This window comes from Eptatretus burgeri, chromosome 7 (genome assembly GCF_056783735.1).
Source record: "Eptatretus burgeri isolate ZD-2024b chromosome 7, Ebu_testis_v1, whole genome shotgun sequence".
In the NCBI taxonomy this organism is placed as follows: domain Eukaryota; kingdom Metazoa; phylum Chordata; class Myxini; order Myxiniformes; family Myxinidae; genus Eptatretus; species Eptatretus burgeri.
In genome coordinates this window covers 103,627,639-103,648,991 of record NC_140967.1, presented here as the reverse complement: position 1 = coordinate 103,648,991, position 21,353 = coordinate 103,627,639, and the positions used below count along the sequence as shown (strand labels likewise).

Sequence of the window (21,353 nt, the reverse complement as noted above, 5' to 3'; positions counted from 1 at the left end):
GGACACGAAGGGCAAGGATACGGTCAATCGTTGACCTCTTTGGTGTAAAGCCTGACTGCTCTGGACACTGGTGCTCAAGCAGATGGTGGCGAACCCTATCGAGAATTTTCCGAGCAAAGACCTTGCCCGGCACTGAGAGCAGCGTCACCCCTCGGTAGTTGTTGCAGTCTTGGTGATCACCCTTCCCTTTCCAGAGAGGGACAACAAGGCCCCTCTTCCAGTCAGTTGGGATGATGCCTGTGTTCCAGGCAGAGCACAAAACTGCATGCAACGACACGAGTGCAGCATTTCCACCAGCCTTGAGAAGTTCGGCATGGATGCCACAGATCCCTGGAGCTTTGCCCCGTTTCAACTGGTTCACCGCAGCCTGTGTTTCCACAAGCGTAGGTGGACCACAGTTGATTCGAGGGTCAGCAACAGGGATTGTAACACCCTTGACGTCCAACTCGACAGTTGGGGGATCAGCCTGGTACAACCGCTCAAAGTAACCGGCCCAGCGGGCCTTCACTTCAGACTCCTCTGTCAAGAGCCTACCACTCTGTGCTCGAACTGTAGTGCTCCGAGGGATGGGCTTGGATGAACGTAATGTGCGAATTCCCCTGTAAGCGGGACGAGAATCACCTGTCCACAGGTGATGCTCTACCCCCTCACAGATTCCTCGCACATAGGCCTCCTTGTCCACCCTCAGTGCACGTACCGTTTTACGCCTCAGCTCCCTGAACAGCTCAGCTCTGCCATTCAGCCTGGCCCTGCGACTCTGGTCAATGGTATCCAGTGTCCCTTGAGAGACAAAATTCTTCTTTGCCCTGCGGTGAGCTCCAAGGCATCCACCGGCAACATCAAGGATGGTGGTCTTGAAGGCGCTCCACAACTCTTCAGGACCCCCAAAGCACCCAGACCCCCAAGTGTCCACTCAGCCTGTTCGCAAACTCCTCAGCTACTCTCTCATCCCTGAGCTTGGCAACATCCAGCCTCGGCTGGGATGGTACCATTCTCCAGGATTTAAGGTGCAGCTTTAGAGTTGCTACAACAAGCCTGTGGTCAGTATTGAGGAACTGAGCACTCCGGTAGACCCTGCAGTTCTGGATCATCCTCCAACGACCGTCAATGAGGACATGGTCAATCTCCTTTGCCACACCGCCAGCGTTGGAATACCAAGTCCAGCGATGAGCTTGTGGGCGCTGAAACCATGAACCAGCCACCCTAAGTCCATGACTTCTTGCAAAGTCAAGGAACTTAGTGCTATTCTGGTTCATAGTTCCTGACCCATGGGGACCAACACACACCTCATAACCGTCCCTATCAGTTCCAGTCGATGCATTGAAATCCCCCAAGACTAGAAGTGTATCTCGTCTGGGGCACTGATCAACCACAGACTCGAGTGTGGCGTAGAATGCGTCCTTCACGGTGAGATCACTCGCCCCAGTCGGAGCATAAACAGAGACCAGGGAAATGACACCTAAGGAGTGACGAATCCTTAATCTCATAATACGCTCGTTGACCGGTGTTACCTCAATTATCATTGGGGTCAGCTTATTGGACACAGCTACAGCAACTCCTTGGGTATGGTAACCATCAGAGCGACCAGACCAATAGTAGGTGTAACCACCCACCATTATCTCGCCGCAATCCGGTCTCCGAACCTCAGAGAGAGCTGCAATCCCGATGTCCAAACGCTTGAGCTCAGATGATAACAGAGACAGGTGATCATCCTCTCTTAGGGATAGGACATTCCAGGCACCCACCCGAAGGGACCGCCTCAGGTTAACCCAAGGAGACCGCCGTCTGGTGGACGACACCTCAGCACCACTCCGACACACTCTCCCACAATCTGACCCAGGGATGTTACCCCGTGGTTTCCCTCCTATCAAAGATTGGGGGTCCCGAAGGATTCGTCACTCCTTAAGAGTCATTTCCCTGGTCTCTGTTTATGCTCTGACTGAGGCGAGTGATCTCACCGTGAAGGACGCATTCTATGACACGCTCATGTCTGTGGTTGATCAGTGCCCCAGGTGAGATACTCTTCTAGTCTTGGGGGATTTCAATGCATCGACTGGAACTGAAAGGGATGGTTATGACACCTGTGTTGGTCCCCAAGGGTCTGGAACTGTGAACCTGAATAGCACGAAGTTCCTTCACTTTTCAAGAAGTCATGGACTTAGGGTGGCTGGTTCATGGTTTCAGTGCCCACAGGCTCATTGCTGGACTGGATATTCCAACGCTGGTGGTGCGGCAAAGGAGATTGACCATGTACTCGTTGATGGTCGCTGGAGGATGATCCAGAACTGCTGGGTCTACCGGAGTGCTCAGTTCCTCAACACCAACCACAGGCTTGTGGTCGCAACTCTGAAGTTGCAGCTTAAATTCAGGAGAATGGTACCATCTAAGCCTAGGCTGGATGTTGGCAAGCTCAAGGATGAGAGGGTAGCTGAGGAGTTTGTGAACAGTCTGAGTGGAGATTTGGGGGGGGGGTCTGGGTGCTTTGGGGAATCCTGAAGAGTTGTGGAGTGCCTTGAAGAGCACCGTCCTTGATGTTGCAGGTGTATGTCTTGGAATTCACCGTCGGGCGAAGAAGAGTTTTGTCTCTCAAGGGACACTGGATACCATTGACCAGAGTCGCAGGACCAGGCTGAATGGCAGGTCTGGGCTTTTCAGGGAACTGAGGCATAAAACTGTAAATGCACTAAGGGTGGATAAGGAGGCCGACGGGGTCAAGCATCACCTGTGGTCAAGTGATTCTCGTCCTGCTTACAGGGGAATTCGTGCATGGCGTTCCTCCAAGCCCGTCCCTCTGTGTACTGCAATTCGAGCAGAGGGTGGTGGTCTCTTGACAGAGGAGTTGGAAGTGAAGGCCTGCTGGGCCAGTTACTTTGAGCGGCTGTACCAGGCTGATCCACCAGCTGTCAAGTTGGATGTCAGAGGTGTTACTATCCCTATTGCTGACCCTCCAATCAACTGTGATCCACCTTCGTTTGTGAAAACACAGGCTAGAGTGAACCGATTGAAATGGGGTAAAGCTCCTGGGATCTGCAGCATCCATGCTGAACTTCAAGGCTGGTGGAAATGCTGTACTCATGTCATTGCATTCAGTTCTTTGGTCTTTCTGGAACACAGGCATCATCTCAACTGACTGGGAGTGGGTCCTTGTTGTCCCTCTTAAGGCTGATTGCCAGGACTGCAACAACTACCGAAGGGTGACACTGCTCTCAGTGCCGGGCAAGCTCTTTGCTTGGATAATTCTTGATCGTGTTCGCCACCATCTGCTTTAGCACCAGTATCCAGAGCAGTCAGGCTTTACACCAGAAGTCAATGATTGACTGTATCCTTGCTCTTCGGGTCCTCACCGAATGCAGAAGAAAGTGTCAGCAGGGGCTGCTTGCAGCCCATGCTGATCTCTGAAAAGCGTTCGATTCAGTGAATCGGGATGCCCTCTGGAGGATTCTTGGTCTTCGTGGGGTGCCACCAAAACTGATCAATCTGAGGTCTCAACTATACTCTGGTGTTGAGAGTGCTGTTAGATGTGATGACACCATCTCTAACTTATTTTCAGTTGTTACTGGAGTTCGTCAGGGGTGTGTACTGGCCCCCACACTTTTCAGCACTTGTATGGATTGGATTCTGGGGAGGATTTCGGAGAGATCGAGCTGCAGTGCATCGTTAGGGAATACTAAGATCTCTGGCCTTCATTTCACAGATGATGCAGTCATCTTTGCGGAGAATCTGGATCTCCTTTTGGGGGCCCTCGAGGTGCTGAATGAGGAGTCGGAGCCACCGGGATTACAGGTTTCCTGGGTCAAAACTACGATCCAGGCTTTCAATGACATCTTGCATGCTGCAATCTTGTCTCCACCTGTTTGTGACGAGGATGTTTAGGTTACAGAGAGATTTACTTACTTGGCAGTGATATTCATGTCTGCTGGCTGTGAGCCAAAGGTCAGGCCTGGAGAGTCATGGATTCACTGGATCATGTGGTATGGCACTGCCAGTACCTGTGTGGGAGGATGAAAGTCCGATTCTTCAGGTCCTTGGTCTTGCTCTACAGATGTGAGACTTGGACTCTGACCAGGGATCTGAGACAGCGACTTCAATCCTTTGGTACCAGGTCTCTTTGGCGAATCCTTGGCGATCACTGGTTGGACTTTGTGTTCAATGAGTGGTTGTTGAGAGACAATCAAATAAGGTTTGTTACCTGCATCATCTGTGAGCATCAGATGCGGCTGTATGGACATGTGGCTCGTTTTCCTGACGCTGTTCCTGCTCACCAGATTCTCTCAGTGAGGGAGCCTCATGAGTGGAGGAGGCTAATGGGCCGACCAAATGCCTTGTGATTGCAGCAGGTTGATCAGCATCTCAAGCAGATCGGGATGGGCCAGGCATCTGCCTGGAGTTCAAACGGAGGTCCCTGGAGTTCCGGTGGAAAGTGGATGCAGTGACGTGCTGTTGCAGCGCATGCTCCCATACCTGACCTGACCTTCCATACAAGTGCTGCTTCATCAGGATTAAAATTACCTCACTGCGGTTGTGTGCAGGTATGGAACAGTGCTGATACAACCAATAGACCAGTATACTGGTACTCATTTTGCTGACGTTGGAAGGATGACAGGCTGAGTCAACCCCACCTGGTGTTAATTCAGTGGCTAACATGGCTTGAACTCAGGACCGTAACATCCCAAGCCAGCTAACCTAAACACGAAGCCAACACCAAGCTTCAATTCAGCTTAGTTTAAGAGATTCTCGAGGTTAAGGCATGTGTGGAAATGAAATAAAGCCACGAACGCTGGCTTCTCCAGGCGTTGATAAACATTGCAATGTATCCAGCGATTTATAGGCATTCAATAATATGAGTGAGGAAAGTGGAAAAAAAAACGTTATTAAGAAATCGTTGCGGCCTGTTCCAAGTAAAGGGATGGTTGAGTAGGCGAAAAAAAACATGGCGACTTCATACCCCAGCGCGGTAATGCAGGATATGCCTCAAGACCCCAAAGAGTGAAGTGGCCGAGGTCAACCGATAAAGGATATAATTTAATAATGCTGTTAATTATCTTTAAAAAGGGGGTGTTTTAATGAACTCAAACACCCAACTTTCACTCTTGCACTTTGTTGGAGTTCTCTTAGTCATCATGCAAAGTTTCAGGTTGATAGGTTTCATGGTTTTGGAGTTATGGAGGAGACACACTGACACATTGACATTTATTAGTACAGACTAGCACATTCCGCCTGTCACTTTGCTGATGGGAATACTAAAAGAGGGGGGAGGGAGAGAGGGGTGGGAAGGAGAGAGAGACAGAGAGAGAGAGGGAGAGAGAGGGTGGAGGGGAGAGTGAGGAGGGAGAGCGGGAGCAAAGAGAGGAGGGAGGGGGAGCGAGAGGAAGGTGGGGCGAAAGCAAAGGTACCTGCTGTTGCTGAGTAATGGCAGGTCCCTCCTCCCTCCATTCCCCTCACCTCTTCCTCTTCCATCTCATACCCCTCCCCTGTCTCCTCCCACCCCCCTTTCCTTTAGACTCCCACCCGATCCCTTCCCTCCTGCCACCCCACCCCGATAAAGGATATAATTAAATAGGGCCAGTAATTATCTTCAAAAGGGGTGTTTTAATTGACCCAAACACCTAGTTTTCGTTCACGCACTCCCTTGGGAGTTCCCTTCTGGTGCATACAAAGTTTCAGGCCGCTCGGTTTCATGGTTTTGGAGCTATGGCGGAGACACATCGACTGACACACAAACACACACACTCTGTCTTTTAATATATAGATGTCTGCACGTAGTCCAAGACCCTGAGGCTGATTGGAGTTGCACCTGAGTAATTGCTTTGCAGTGCGTTTCCCACTGGAAAATTATAAAGGGGGTAGTCGTGGTTTTAAGATCCAGTGATTATTTTATATTTGGACGGAGGGAGGGAGGGGGAGGTAATGACATCATAAGCAGCCGGCTGTCTTCCTGTACTACCAGCCAAAGGAAGTGGTAATTAGCAAGCATACAGATGGAGATAACTAAGCACTACAAACAGGCCTCTGTATGAGTGAGTACATGAGTGGGGGGCACAAAGCCTGCCAGATAACAGCCGAGAGACATGAGAAGTAGAGGGAACATATCTGGGGGTTCACAAAGAACAATTTACCGAACGTTCCACTCAAAAAAAAAAAATAATCACACTTTGTTCCGTGAGTGTTATAAAACCTTTCCTTTTTGCATCCTTGACTATGAAACGTAACCGTCTCACATCAACAACAACACGACATCCTGAAATATCTCCGATGATGGAACGGCTCGAGATATGCGTGGAATGATTCAGTTTGAGATCCAAACACTGAAACGTTCCATAATGATCATTACATTTCCATGATGTGGAGGAACAATTCACTATGACCCTCACTTGCACAGGACAGGGAATTGGTTGGTTGTCCAGGTCGTCATTGGTTGCAATTAGTCGTCAATCATCATACATCTTAAGATGAAAAAACAGGTCTTCAAAGTCCTGCCATAGTTCACATATCACTACATTGTCCATGTCTCTGTCGATGTAATACCGACTACAGTGGCTTATTTCTTATATGTGCTTTGGGAAATGTGCTATAAATAAGCCTTTTGCTTTGTTGAGTCAAGTGAGAAAGCCTCTGTTGACAACCATGGGTTCTTAAGGCTGCCAATGTCCAACTCATAACTTCCGATCCACGAGTTTATCGTATCACAGCATGAACCAAAATGGCACTCGGTGGAGCGCAGACCTCCGCCATGTAATGCCTGATCCACTAGAACATATCGGGCCCAATACATTTTTGAAATATCAGGCTATATATCGTTGTTGGCCCTCTCTCTCAATGGTGAAGAATCACTTTGAGAAATTAAATATTTCTCGTATCCGGATCCGGATCTTCACAAAAATCTAATCAATTCGTCCTAGTCACACACCCAACCTGCCCACCAAATTTCATCCGGATCCGTCTTCAACTTTTTGAGATATCGTGCACAAAAACAAACAAACGAAGACAGAGAGGGGTGAAAACACAACCTCCTTAACCGTCGGTGGCGGAGGTAACAATCAGGTTATGGGCAGCATGGATCAGTGCGAACTACAGGACCATCAAACGGGCACCCGAGATGTCATACGATAGGGTGAGGCACATCGCTGGAGTACAGAGGAATTCCTGGAGTACAAACGCTATAATTAGTGTTTTGGTCCTACTCATATCTTCCATCATCGCCATCATAGGATAAGTGGGGCGAATGCGATCTTTAATTATGGATGTAAACGAGCAACAGCACACATGAGGACTTCAGGAGAACAAACAGGACCTCCACCTCACTGGCCATCAAGTCATTGTAGTGTTTCCTCCATTCGCTCATCCAATAATTAGATTAGAGCTCCGGAATCTTCCTATAAGCATCCAAGATTGACTGCCTACTGAAATGGCTCCCGTTATGGTAGTTCATTGGAGTGAGTGTGTGCAGTCAAAATGAGAATGGACTGCATTGCACTACAGGTAACTGTAGAAACAAAACAGTGGGCTCGTGGTGCCACCCTATCTCACCATGGACCCCTGGAAGGTGGAGTCCAAGACCCTCAGGCTAATTGGAGTTACTCAATGTGAGCGTTAAGTGCATGAGACTCTTACTCAACGAGAGCATTAAATCTACCTTCCTGTCTCTGCTGTCAATGAGAAGGAGTAGTAGTATCGGTCCCTCCTTACACCCTTGCCTTTTGAATCAACGTCACTCTTTTTCAATTAATTTCACCAACATTCTTGGTCTTTCTTTGAATCCGTCGTCTGTTGAACATCGTCTAACCTCTCCTAATATCTTGTTTCTCTCAGATACCCAATTGTCACATGATGTTCTCGTTAATCCCTTGAACATTTTGAGTTACAACCTTCACTCGCGCTTCCGCTTCAAAGGAGGAGTCTGTGTCCACTCCACCATGAACATGCCTGCTGTATGCCTTGTGGACCTTGAATCTCCAAATGTCATCTGGCTTAACATTTGTCTCCTGACCATCATTATTTTTCTGTTGCACTTACTGCTCTCCAAACTCGACAAACTTTGTTTGTTGGCGTAGTGGTTAGTCGGCTTCGTCGACAAATTCGACAAAATCTTAAGCCTGATGTTGGCTTAGTGGTTCGGGTGACTGGCTTAGGATCTTAGGGTCCTGAGTTTGAGCCCCGTTGTTTACTGAATTAACAGCAAGTGGGGTTGACTCAACCTGTCATCCTTCTTAGGTCGGTGAATCGAGTACCAATGTACTGGTAGAGGGGCATAGTATGAGCGGCACAACCACTCTTCCAAGAAATGCTCGCTACTCAGCAGCCAAGCTGCCATACGCAAGAACAGAACTATGCATCTTCATTCCTGCCATGAGACCATGACATCCTCACACCCTGAAGCAGAATTCCTCTATTTAGGAGACTTCAATGTACACCACAGGGAGTGGTTGAAATCTTTGCACACGGATGATGGAGAAGTTGAAGCTCTTACCTTCTCCATTCTCAATGATTTGGAACAAATTATCAACGACCCAACCCATTTTCGAGATCATCATGACCGCTCTTAGTACATGCTGTTGTGTAATATCGTGAAAATTTTGGGATAATTTTTGCCAACCTAATTTTTTAGTGACTATGGACCATAAATTTATCAAAAATTCTGGTTGGCATTTTTTGGCCGCCATCTTGGATTATTGGCAGCCATCTTGAAATTTGCTCGGGTAAAAACACATTTCCGACCATATCTTTACCTCTGATAGAGGTATTTACATGATATTAGTGTCTAAATGTATGTTTTAGAGGGCCGGCAATCATTTGTGATACTTTATAAAGGTCCAAATATAAAACTAGACAAGGAAATTGTCAATAAAGCCATTTTTTAGCTTATAGCAGCAGCCAAAATAATGAAATTTTTATTATGTTTTTTTTTGATATTTCATAGCTGTTATCATGACCTAATTTGACTATTTTCCCATAAATACCTATTATCACATGTTTAATATTTATTAAATATTTGTTTCTGCTTTTTTTCAGAATATAGCTACAACAACCTGAAGAAAGATGGGAGAGCCACCTACAAAAAGACCACGCACCAATACAAACTATAAACTGTGTATTAAATGTCAAAAATATAGCAGTGATTTGTTGAGACAACACCCAAAATATTCATCATATGAAAAATTTCTGCATTCTGTCCGTCGTAGGGCTGATTTAGGTGAACTGAAATTCATAACCGTCTGGGTGGTACAACTGCAGAACAGCTAAAGGACCAACATGCAAAGTGGCATGCTCCATGCTATGCAGAAACTACTAACGTCACAGACATTGGGAGATCTAGCAGGCGGTATGAAACAGCCCTCGCTACACAGGACTCTACCCAGCTAAAGCGAAAGAGAGGTCGCCCTAGATCCTGTAGCTCTACACAATCTTCTTCTGCACCAGTACGATGCACACGTTCCCAAATAAGGAAGTTCAATAAAGCTGAGTGCTTCTTTTGTCAGGGTAAAAATACAGATATTCTTCACAGATGTCAAAGTCAAAATGTTGGTGAAAAAATGGCAGTGATTGTGCAAAAATGCAACAATGACGAGTGGAAGGTGAACTACAGTGAACTGATAAATTCAAAAGGACCCACTTTCTAGAGATTTGATGTATCATAATACCTGCCTGGCAAATCAGTGGAAAAAATACAACCCGGTCAAGCAACCAGTTGCAGAAAAAGACCAAAAGGATTCAGATGATTCTGTAAATTTCTTGGCTGCAGAAATTGAGTTTTACAGTTGCCTTGCAGATAAACTCAGCTCTGGTGAATATATAGGCATTGATAAAGTACAACAAGATTATGACAATACGATGATGATGTATGGATTACACAGAACTACCACTTGTGCTGCATTGAAGGAAATTATTGAAAAGAATATCGATGATGTGGAATTCACACGCCCATGTGACCGCACTAAACCATCACTAATTCACTCAAGTAAGGCCCGTAAGGCTGCTGTAGATAATGCTGCAAACAAAACTGATAGACAAGATGTACAAGCAATGTTTACTACTGCAAAAATCATACGGAGAACAATAGAACAGAATAATAGCTTGAAATTTAAAGGTTCCTTGGTTGGTGAAACTATTGTTCCTGAAGAGTTAAGTATATTGTTGGGTTGGATAATTCAAGGACAGAGCACGGCCCAGTCAAATGTACGGTCTGAAAGTATCAGACATTCATGCAGTAACATATCACAGCAGATGATGCAAGCATACAGATCAAACAGACAGGTTACATACAAACCCAAATCAGATTCCTGTGTTTCGCAGTGGCACTGAAACTCCTCTGACATTGGGCATGTCCCTGTATTGCTATCATGCCACGCAGAGTAAGAAGATTATTGATGCTGTATCCCATGCTGGTGCAGGAGTTTCGTACCAGCACACACTTCAGCGTGTTTTACAGATAGCTTACGCAGTGAAGAATAACATGGAAGAACATGGTGGAACACATTCGCCGAGCTCATCTACAGTGCCATGTGTGGCAGGAAGTACTTGTTCCAAAGCCCTGTCGTCTTGACCCAACAAAGCTTGGATGGTATCGAGAATCTACCAGTGAACTGAAACCAATTCTGTCCAAAATGCCTCCAGCCCCTGAATCAGTTACAGAATTGGTGAGGTGTGGTTGCAGCAAAAGTTTGTGTAATGCTCGTTGTTCTTGCAAGTAAAACAATTTAGAGTGCACAGAATTGTGCAAGTGTGAAGCCAATCCAGAGAGCTGTATGAATACCCAACAGGACTGCATGTCAGATCAAGAAACTGATTCAGATGAATAACTGTTTTCGCACTTTAAATTTCTTCATATAAGGAAAAATTGCTAATTCAACCCTTACAACAGACTAAAAGTGATATAATTTTTGAATTGGTGACTCAACATCATGGTTAAGGTAACGTAGTTGTAGTTCAATGTGGCCAATGTGTAATTATACATATTTAGAAATCAACATCATCAAAATCCAACTATTATTGGTCGAGATATGGGCAATAATGTGTTTTTATATAGCAAATTTCAAGATGGCGGCCAGTAATCGAAGATGGCGGCCAAAAAATGCCAACCTGAATTTTTGATAAATTTATGGTCCAGTCACGAAAAAATTAGGTTGGCAAAAATTAACCCAAAATTTTGACGATTCCCCGAATGACAACACATCAGCATATACTATCTTCCAAAACTTTGGATTTGTGCTTCACCTCCAATCCTCCATTCCGTTATAACCACACAATTTCACCTCCAATTGGTTCTTCTGACCACAATCTTATGAACATCACTTTACTTACCACCACTCTTCCTCCGACCACTCCGACTAAACGCCAGTATTGGCATTTCAATAACGCTGACTGCACTGGTTTACGAAAAACTTTTCTGACTTTCCCTGGGAAGACGACTGCCTCTCCTCGGGCGATGACTATCTCTCCTAAAAGTATAGATGAAGTTATTGTTGCAGGAATGGAGGCTTACATCCCCTTCTCTTTCAAGTCTATCTATCCTACCAATTCTTGGTTCAATAATTCCTGCTCTGTGGCCATTCGTGCAAGGGATGTGGCATATCGGATACTCCTCTCTCTGTGCACAAGCAAGGCGTACGGACGAGATGGCATTCCTCCTCGTGGCTTGAAGCAACGCGCTTCGGACGTTGCATCGGTGCTTCCTCGATCGTTTCGTTTTGGTTTAAAAACCCAAACTTTTCCTCTTACCTGGAAACATGCCTTATAGTGCATGAGCTGAGATTGAAATTGGTACCATCTTGAGGGACCAGAAAAAAAAGTGATATGACTGACTGAAGACACAAATGTAGATAACAAAACAGCATGTGATGGACCTTTCAGTAGAGTAGCTCAACTTAATTATCTCTAATTTTCTGTTTTAGACCATTAATCGTTCGGATGGCGCTTTTGCGGACAAGATTCAAGGGTGTGTGGTCAGTTTGTGCCACGTATCCTTATTCTTCCACATCATATGGCGTATTCCCATATACCATTAGAAAGTGGACTTAATTTCCTATCCATTGGTAGATAACATGTGACTATCGGTTAAATGATAAGCATTTTATAGGCTACAACATGCTTCGCTAAATAATCACGCAAGGCAAATTTGAGAGCAAAAACGGTCATTAAAAGTTTACTTGTTCATAAATCATAACATTCTAGAACATGGATATAGCCAATGTTATTTCTTTTATATCGAGTGATATCTTAATATTATTTCAGGACGTTTGGCAGCTTTCTCTGACAATTATTGGACAAGTTTTAGCGTTTTTCATGTTAAAACCCCTTGTGTAAAGAGCGCTTTTGTGCATCGACTCTTCGGCCATAACACCTGGCCTTTATCCGAGCATCGAGGGAAGGAAACTGGATTCTACATTTGGGTGCTATCCGAAGTATCATTCCTTGGTGCTTTGCATATGACAGGCTGAACTATGCCAAGTGTCTACCAGTCTATTACTGCCAAATGACCAGGCTCTCCGAGATGCACCCAGAGGTTCATCAGCCCATGCTAGGAGGTTTCTCACTACAATTGGGTGCAACCAATACATTTGGTAGACTTCCTGTTGACCAAACCATTGAAGAAAGTCAACAAGGACACACAGACAGCCGGAGGCACAAAGGGATGGATTCAGCTTGAAGCCTGCTGCTGTTAGCAGGTATGATGTCACAGTAGAATATAGAAGTACCTGTCTTAAACAAATGAGGCTGATGATAGATGATAGCTGCAGCAAAAGAATGGTTCACACAGATTTGTCATCTTCAAGAATGCGCAAGGATGAGACTGATGTTGACAGTTTGGTTTATCTGATGGACGACACCTGGACAAACCCATTCAGTCAAAATCCTTCAGAGCTGATAAGCATCTCAACTGGTGCGAGTGTGTCCCCAGAAGTTGCCAATGATCTTTTGACTGCACACAAGAAAGGGGATGCATCATATACAGATTATTATCAAATGCAGCGTATTGAAGGATGAGCAAAACCATTCTTTGACAGATTGCCAAAGATGCAGTTGAAGACATTTGATAATGCCCCACAAAAGGGTCAGCAGAAAACTACCCAACAAGGAACAAGTCCTCAAAAGTGACAATAAACTGTTTGGACAGATGATACTCGCAGCTTCCAGCAGAAAGTTGAACATGAATGATGTACTGAAACACCCCCGAGGCCCCCTTCCTTCGTCCTTGGCCAACTGTGATGGTACTATGAAGAAAACCAACAAATTAGCCCTTGCCAGAAAGCTTGAAAGTAAGGTGTCTGCTGCGGAAAACGTCCAACACCCCTCAGCGTGTATCATTGATGGCACGAGTATTGTACAGAGGCTGAAAGGGGAGAATCTCACTTTTGATGAAGTGGCTGACACGCTTCTTTCAGCTGTGCTGAATACATCAGCAAGTAGCAACAGGGTTGATGTAGTATTCGACGTCTACAAACAGATATCTATAAAAGATGCAGAAAGGTCCCTGAGGTCGACTGATGGAGGTATCCGCTTCACAAACATAGCACTGGGTTACCGAATACACCAATGGAGGCGTCTTCTGTCTTGCGACATCAGCAAGACAAAGCTGATAAAATTCGTCACAGAGCAATGGGGAACAGAGCCCGACAGAATAAGACTTAAATACAAGGTCATTTATGTCACATGTGAGGATATCCGCACTAAGATCACCCGTGAGGCTGTAGTTGAAGTTGACGAGCTCCGTTCATCTCACGAGGAAGCAGACACACGCTTGCTACTACACTGTAAGCATGCATCGTCAAGTTTCCATTCTGTGATAGTAGCTTCAGAAGACACAGACGTCATGATGCTATGTCTGGCTTTTCATGATGACATAGACTGTAATCTGTTCATCCGATGTGGATCATCAACCCGCACCAGACTGATGTTGACATAACAAAAGTTGCTAGTGCTCTCGGCAGAAACATCTGTAAAGCTTTATTGGGATTGCATTCCCACACAGGCTGCGACACAGTAAGCGCTTTCAGTGGCCGTGGAAAGGTGAATGGACTCAAACTCCTCATCAACAATCCAAGGTTTCAGACAGCTTTCAGTGACTTAGGGAAAGACTGGACACTGCAGGATGATCTCTTCCATGTGCTTGAGGAATTCACTTGCAAGCTGTACGCGTCTCAAACTGAAATCACAGAAGTTAATGAGATGCGGTTTCAGTTGTTCCGTGCTAAGAATGGTGATATCTAGTCAGGACAACTCCCTCCTCGTCAAGATTGTTTGAAGATTCATGCCACCAGAGCATGTTACCAAACAGCCATTTGGCACCACAGTCTTGAAGTAACTCCACGTGTACCCAGTCCACTTGACTGTAATGTTTGGGTGTTGGATGACGATGGTAGACTTGCCATTGAGTGGATGTCTGGTGCCCCAGCTCCTGATGTTGTTCTGGAATTTTTATCCTGCAAGTGTAAACGGGAGTGTAGGCTGCCATCATGCTCATGCATGGTCAACGGTCTAAGCTGCACAGCTGCTTTTGTTCTCCAGGAGTGTGCGAACATGAAGGTCCAAGATGAACAGTCGGACGGCACCGTTGATCATGAGGACGATGACGACAGTGACGTTGACAATTGATACTCCATAATGCATATCTCTCAAATTATGTCATTGTCTGTTTCTGTTTGATGATTATGTCGAATAGCTATTTTCTTTATTCAACACTGTGGGATGAAAGATAACTCTGTGGCACATTCTGTTCAAAATTGTTCAAGAACATCACAACATATACGTTATCTTCTGCTATTGAATTGAACATGGAGCATCTTTGAAACGATGTCAGATTAATTAATAAAACTGAGTATCCCTTTAATTTTGCAGTTTGGAAGTAAAACGCATGATTTGTGATTATGGATGCGATTAAAATTCCCTTTCAAATAAAGTGCATTACATTTGAGTAATGACACCACCAAATCATTGACGTGATAAAATTAGCGCATTTTGTGGATATACCATCGCTGCACATAAAGCTGTGTAAAATGCTTGAGCTACTCTACTCAGATGTCAATCATGCATTTTTGTGTTCCAGATACATAAACCTAACAGAAAATCATAACAAACCTTGGTCCCTCAAGATGGTACCAATTGGTCAGTAATGGCCCTCCAGCTCATGCACTATTAGTACAGCCAATATTAAAGAAGAGTGATCGCTCAAACTCTCATAACTACCGTCCTATTACTCTGACTTCTATTCTTTCCAAAGTCTTTGAATTTCTTCTCAACTCCTATTTCCTCATGACTCAACATTACATTCCTCCATGTCTTTCCCATCTGCCTCATCTTCTCTCACTCGATCTACATCTCGTTTCATCACAGCCACCTCTTTAAAATTCGGATTTGGAAAAGATCTCCCAGTGGGGCAAATGTAATCAAGTTAAGTTTAATGTTTCAAAAACTTAATTTCTTCCCATCTCCATATATCTCTATCTCTCTCTCTCTCTACTCGCCAATCGCCTTTGATTGCTCTACAATTACACCATGTGACACAATAAACCTACTAGGTAATACTCTAACTTCAAATATATCCTGAAATCCACACATTACGCAAATAGATAAGTCTGCCTCGAAGAAATTAGGAGTCCTGTTCTGATGTCGAAGATTCTTCTCCTCTGAACAGTTGCTCCAACTATATAAATGATTGATTTGTCCTTGTATGGAGTACTGCTCTCACATCTGCAGAGGTTCCAGCTCCACGTACTTACTGGACAGAATTGAATCCAAAGTTATTCGACTTGTCAACTCGACCAATGTGACCTCAAAACGCGACCTGCTCAAATTACGCCGCATAGTCGGCTCTCTTTCTCTTTTCTATACATATTACTTCGGTTTCTGTTCCCGAGAACTTGCTGCTTGTGTATCTCCACCATTAGCAAGACCACGGAGTATGCTACAAGCCACTACAACACATGACTATTGTGTGGCCATTGGCAACCCAAGGGTGGGCCGTTACGTTTCTTGCCTTTCTTGCCTATCTTGCCAACGAAAACCTATCATGGACGGTTTTCCTTATGGACAATAAATAGATTTCCTGTCAATGCATTTATTCTGGGATTTATTTTCTCTTTATGTTACTTACTACAATAATATTCTGTCTCTGCAGCTTGTACGACCCCCTGCCCCACATCCCACACCCGAATCGAAAATGAACGAGGACCAGAACCTACATCAGGTCATCGGTGCATGTCATTAATGGTATATTTAATGTTTTTAGCTCATCTCGAAACTTGCATGGTTGTGCAAGCACCGGGCAGTCATTGTGAGACCGTATGAAGTCATACTGATACTTCCACCAAAACGCTGTCCCATGACCAAGCCGTTAGATCATGGGATAATTTTAAAATGATATTACCCAAAATCATGTGATTTTTTCATCATCTCATCATGATGGTATTTAACGTGTGGGAGACTGCACAATCTCACATAATCGACAGAGCGGGTAACGTGCGATCCGGCGACTCGTGCCTACGGTTTGTGTATACAAGCCATTATACGCTATTGTATCTCATATGTAATTTCATTCTTCTACAACGTAATTAATCTGACAATCCACCATGGACGTTTAAATCAATCCACGATCGACCGCAATCTGTTCAGAAAGTTTTTAGTTTGCTATATTTATGAGAAATTACAGGAAAAGTGCCGATGGGACGACACGGACCCCATAAGGGCCTCCGACGCCTTAACAGTTTATAACTTTCACTTGTTATCACCGATCTGGACTTGCAGGGTTAAAATTAGCGGCAAAACGCTTCGCCCCTACCGAATAAGCCGTTGTAGGAGACCGTGACCCCTCGCTCATTCCCGTCTCGGTCACGCCAATCCCAGTCTGGCTTTGACCCGGCCGAGGACCAGAACCTGGAGGCTGCGTGCCGGCAGGACGCGTCGCGTGCGCTGGGTCCATGCTTTCTGCTCGCAGTGACAGCCGCGCAACAACCAGCGCATCTCTGGGACACGCCTTTCATAAACACGCGCCTCATGAATATTAATCAGCATGCCACTTGTCGTCCAGACTCAGACGCGGGACTACATATAGGCGTGACTGTCGCGTCTTAGGTCTCCGATTGGTTGAAGCAGTTTGACTAGTAACTTGGGGAGGAGACAGGTACCAGTCGAACTGCCTATTTGTTTCAGCGCGATACATCTGTGTACCGGACCGACACAACCTCAGCGGGTAGTCTTTAATTTCCCTCTTCCCGGGATCAGAGTGAGAAAGCTCATGTTCGTCCAGCAACTCGCTCCTGGCTAAACTTCCAAAATCCAAGCTGATTGCACACCTCTTAGCTTCCATTTGTGGAACTGCCTTCCAAGGACTGTTCAATCCTACTCTTTCCTCCAGCTTTTCTAGCATGTAGTGCACCACCATTCCATCCACCAACCTTATTACTTGCGGGTCTGTGCATTTCCTCCACTCTCTTCCTGTTCATTCAGCCCAGCCCTTGTCCCACCTGTGTACGTGTGTTGCCTTTTTGTCATCACTTCGCTCATGGAAAGAATGATTTTACACACAAACATACACTTCACTTTCACAGGCAGAGCGGAAGGAAATCAAACTCCGACGTGCACAAACACAAGGCTGATCCAAAGCATACAAATGCTGAGCAATAGTTCCTGGAAATTTATTGCCATTGTTCTCGTTCCAACAACAAAATAATAAAAATTATCATAAATCATCCATCAAACGGACTTTAGCATCGAGGGGAAAAAAATTTTTTAATCCAAATATCAAACGACTACAAATCAAACGAAAAGCCTACTATTCGCACACCCCACCGCAACGAGCTGAATCCTTTATTTCTGCAAATATTTTTGAAAATAAAACCTTTCTGTGATGAATTGACATTGAACTTACGAGAAACAAAGCACTTCCTTCCTCGCACACACAAACAGACACACACACACACAACCGTTTGCTTGTACTATACGTAGTTGGTCGTAACTTACAAAATATAATCCTTCGGTTATTAAGCCAGTGCAATCAAGTTTTAATAATAACAATTATAATAACAATAATCAGCATATTTACACATTCACTTCACAAACATATTTGTCTCCAAATTCTCACCATAGCGTGGACCGGGGGGATTCCTGACCTAATGTACAATTTGATTGGGATAAATTAATCCTCAATAAATATACAGGTAATCAAATATTTGAACAATGGAGGGAAGGCAAATGGGACATTGGTGTCAATTAATAAAACGGACATTACAATCCTGGGTGGGAAAGAAATGGGGGAGAGGAGCGGGGCATTGAATCAGGGAGGGTAGGATCGAAAACTAGACTTTTGCGTACGCATTATGTAGATGATGCCCAATCAAGAAGAGAAGTGGTGTTTTTAGAGGAAGAGAGAAATGGAGTGAAAGAGATGCGTAAAAGTGGAGAGATTATTTATATAACTTGAAGCACAGAAGACAATCGTTCGGGGGTTGAGGTGGTTGTACCGACGCCGATCATCAAGGACAAACAGGTATCTCCTTACGAAGATCAAACAGTGAACGTTAGCAAATGTGATCCAATGGAGAGATGTCCCATGTCCAAATGAAAAAATAAAACAAAATAAATGACAGACACATGTCCTACTTTGAAGAAATTTGTCCTGAAAGCAGACAGATACCGAATGAACAACCGCATCTCGACCTCGAGACCGAATGAATTGGTGAGGGCCTCCAGGACACGACCAGACGGAGCATGTTGATCATTCTGCGTGGACCATGCTGTCTCAGCACCAAATTACCCATCAACCAATGACATCTTCAATGCACCAAAAAAAAAACAAAAAACATTAAAAAAAAACCTGCTTGTAATCCTGAGGCACCAACAAACATGCCAACATCAACACCGACAAAGAACAGGTGAAGTAAATGATGTTATCGGGAGGAAAAAGGAAAACCCAACCACATGCACAACCACCACCGCCACCTTTTCTGGTCGAACAGCGAAGAAAAATGTGCATTCCGAAGGACATTGCAGGTGAACACTTCATAAAGTCAGACTTGTAAACTCGAGTAAGAGGAACAAATAAACCAAACATTGATCCACGATTTCCAGTGCAAAGACCAAGGAATGAGAACATAGATTTAGAAAACTTGTTGCCGAGTAGCACCATGTTTTCCTGCCGAGAAAGGCTGTGCTGACCACCTGGTGCAAGGGGATCTCTCATTGGTCCACCAACCTGAAAATCTCAGGGTCTGTTCAGTCACATGAAGTTTGGAATCACAGATCTCTCAGTCGTATACTTCGTACAATAAAACATGAATGAAGAAACAATTTGATTGATATTGAATCCTTGGAAGGGGGGAAGAGGGCGGGGGGGGGGGGGTGGTGATACATTCAGTTGCAAACAACCATGAAACAAATGATGAAATGACACAAAACAACACAATCACATAATTTAAACACTTACAAAGCATCCTTGAGAATTGTGAGTTTCCCAGCTAAATGCTGGATCCAGTGGACTCAGACTTGGACTCGGTTTACGATCCAGGTCTTGAGGTTCAATCCCTCCATCCAGTGTAGAAGCATCGACACAAATGGCCTGATCAACGTCAAGAACGTCACAGAGAGACATACGCTCATAAGGGTGAATACGATACGCAAGAATGTGAAATGTTCCCCAGGAGGTGGTGAAGTATCGGATCACGACTGGAGCTTGTCGTTTGGTCACAATCGAACGCGACCACGGCCAAGCCTAGGAATTCAAACAGGATGACAATCGTGGAATCCGGCAGGTCTGTGCAGCCTGGTGCTCCGTTAATTATATGCTTCACATCGGGAATTACAGGCTGTCCCTTCGATCCATCACATCCACATTCCACAGGGCCACTCAGAGACAAACCTTGACACACCACCTTCCTTAGCCCAAAATGCCATTGGCAAAGTAACGATCGGGCAGATTTTTTTTTTTTTAAATATGCTTTATCTAAATATACCTTTTCCTCCGCCTGCAGCAAATTAAGAGCAATTTACTCCCGGTCATTCTCCCCCCCAGTGTTCATATCTGCCAGTGGAAACAAATCATTGTAACCCCATATCCTCAAGACAAAACATAAATCACAGTGCATAACCAAGTCGAATGACACTTGCAAGGCCGGAGGGCCGAGAACGTTTCCTTCCTCTTTAAAAAAAAAAAAAAAAAAAAAATTAAAAAAACATGCACAAAATGCCTGCCATCCAAATGATGTGCAAGGAAACCGGCCTGGAGTTAGCAGAGAAGCAGATCTTGCTTAGTAAGATGCACCTCAACAACAGAGGCCCCCAAAGTTCTCCTGACTGGTGGAAAAAAAGGGACGTGGAATCCAGGCTGAGAAACGAGTCGGTTTAAGAGTGCAGGAAGCTTGAGATGAGAGCTGGTAAAGTGCCAATAACCTGCCAAGACTCTTTGGTGATGATGCAGCTAATGGCGACGAGCGAGGATAACATCCAGTGTGGAATTGAGCACGAAAGAAGCTGCCGACCAAACGCCAAGTTACCCGAGTTATAGGGAGGCCAGAGAAACCGAGAGACGTTTACATTTGCAATCAAAAATAAAACCGCAAATATCTTGTAGGCCACAACGAGACAAGAAAGGAGAAAAGCCACAGATAGGGACCCAACAGAGCCAGATATCGGTGGTTAAACATCTCGGCCACCAGGGTCTCCATCATCTGGCTCCTTGCCAGGAACCTCAACATTGACCCACTCTCCGAGTCTGCTGGACCGTTGGATTGCCTCCACCACGGTCAGCATGTACAGCCCATCCTCAAAGGTAGCGGCGGATTTCAAGGGGCAATGTTCACAGAAGCGACGTTCCACTCCGGCTTCAAACACTGCACGTAGCTCGTGAACCGTGTGGACGAGGCCTCGCAGATAGGGCTCCGGAATGAGACTGGACGCAGCTTCAGAAGAACTGGGAAACGACGGAACCTTTGTACTATCCCGAAGAATCAGTCGTTCTCCGTCTGGGCTTGTTCGTCCCAGGGCGCCAACACTGAACTGACTCCTTTCATACTGCTCGGCAAAGAACATCCCGCATTGGCCGTCAAAATCTTCGGATTTCTCCTCTTCTGCATCCTTAGCAGTTACTCTCACCCTTTGCCTTCTCACATCTTTGTCTTTGTAAGTGATTCTCTCAGGTGCATCTTCCTCCAAATTAAGCTTTAAACTGATGTTTTGTTGTAAGCTCAGCTGTCCCTCAATTACGTCATCTTCGTACAGTTCACCCTCCTGTTCTTTGTCTTTGCTTTGAAAATCTTCGTTCTCATCATCATACTCGTTTTCATCACCTTGTTGAGCTCTGTGCGAGATTGAAATGGAAGGTCCGTTGATATGTACATACAAGTCCGCTCCTCGTGCTGTCAACCTGC

At 45.0% G+C, this 21,353-nt stretch overlaps 2 protein-coding genes across 4 annotated transcripts in view; both read right to left on the bottom strand.

The window, feature by feature from the left end:
- Positions 1-16,966, bottom strand: part of LOC147023976 (uncharacterized) — a 41,745-nt gene extending 24,779 nt beyond the window's left edge. The window contains exon 1 of the mRNA XM_085890078.1: positions 16,772-16,966. Within this exon, the coding sequence (XP_085746204.1) occupies positions 16,772-16,912 (141 nt within the window). The 5' untranslated portion in view covers positions 16,913-16,966. The remainder of the gene's footprint in view (positions 1-16,771) is intronic.
- Positions 16,967-17,611: 645 nt separating this feature from the next.
- The window catches only part of GFOD2 (Gfo/Idh/MocA-like oxidoreductase domain containing 2), a 7,205-nt gene continuing 3,463 nt past the window's right edge, over positions 17,612-21,353 (bottom strand). For all 3 annotated transcript variants that reach the window (XM_085890079.1, XM_085890080.1, XM_085890081.1), the window contains exon 3: positions 17,612-21,353. This exon is cut by the window's right edge and continues 513 nt beyond it. In XM_085890079.1, the coding sequence (XP_085746205.1) occupies positions 20,623-21,353 (731 nt within the window). In that variant the 3' untranslated portion in view covers positions 17,612-20,622.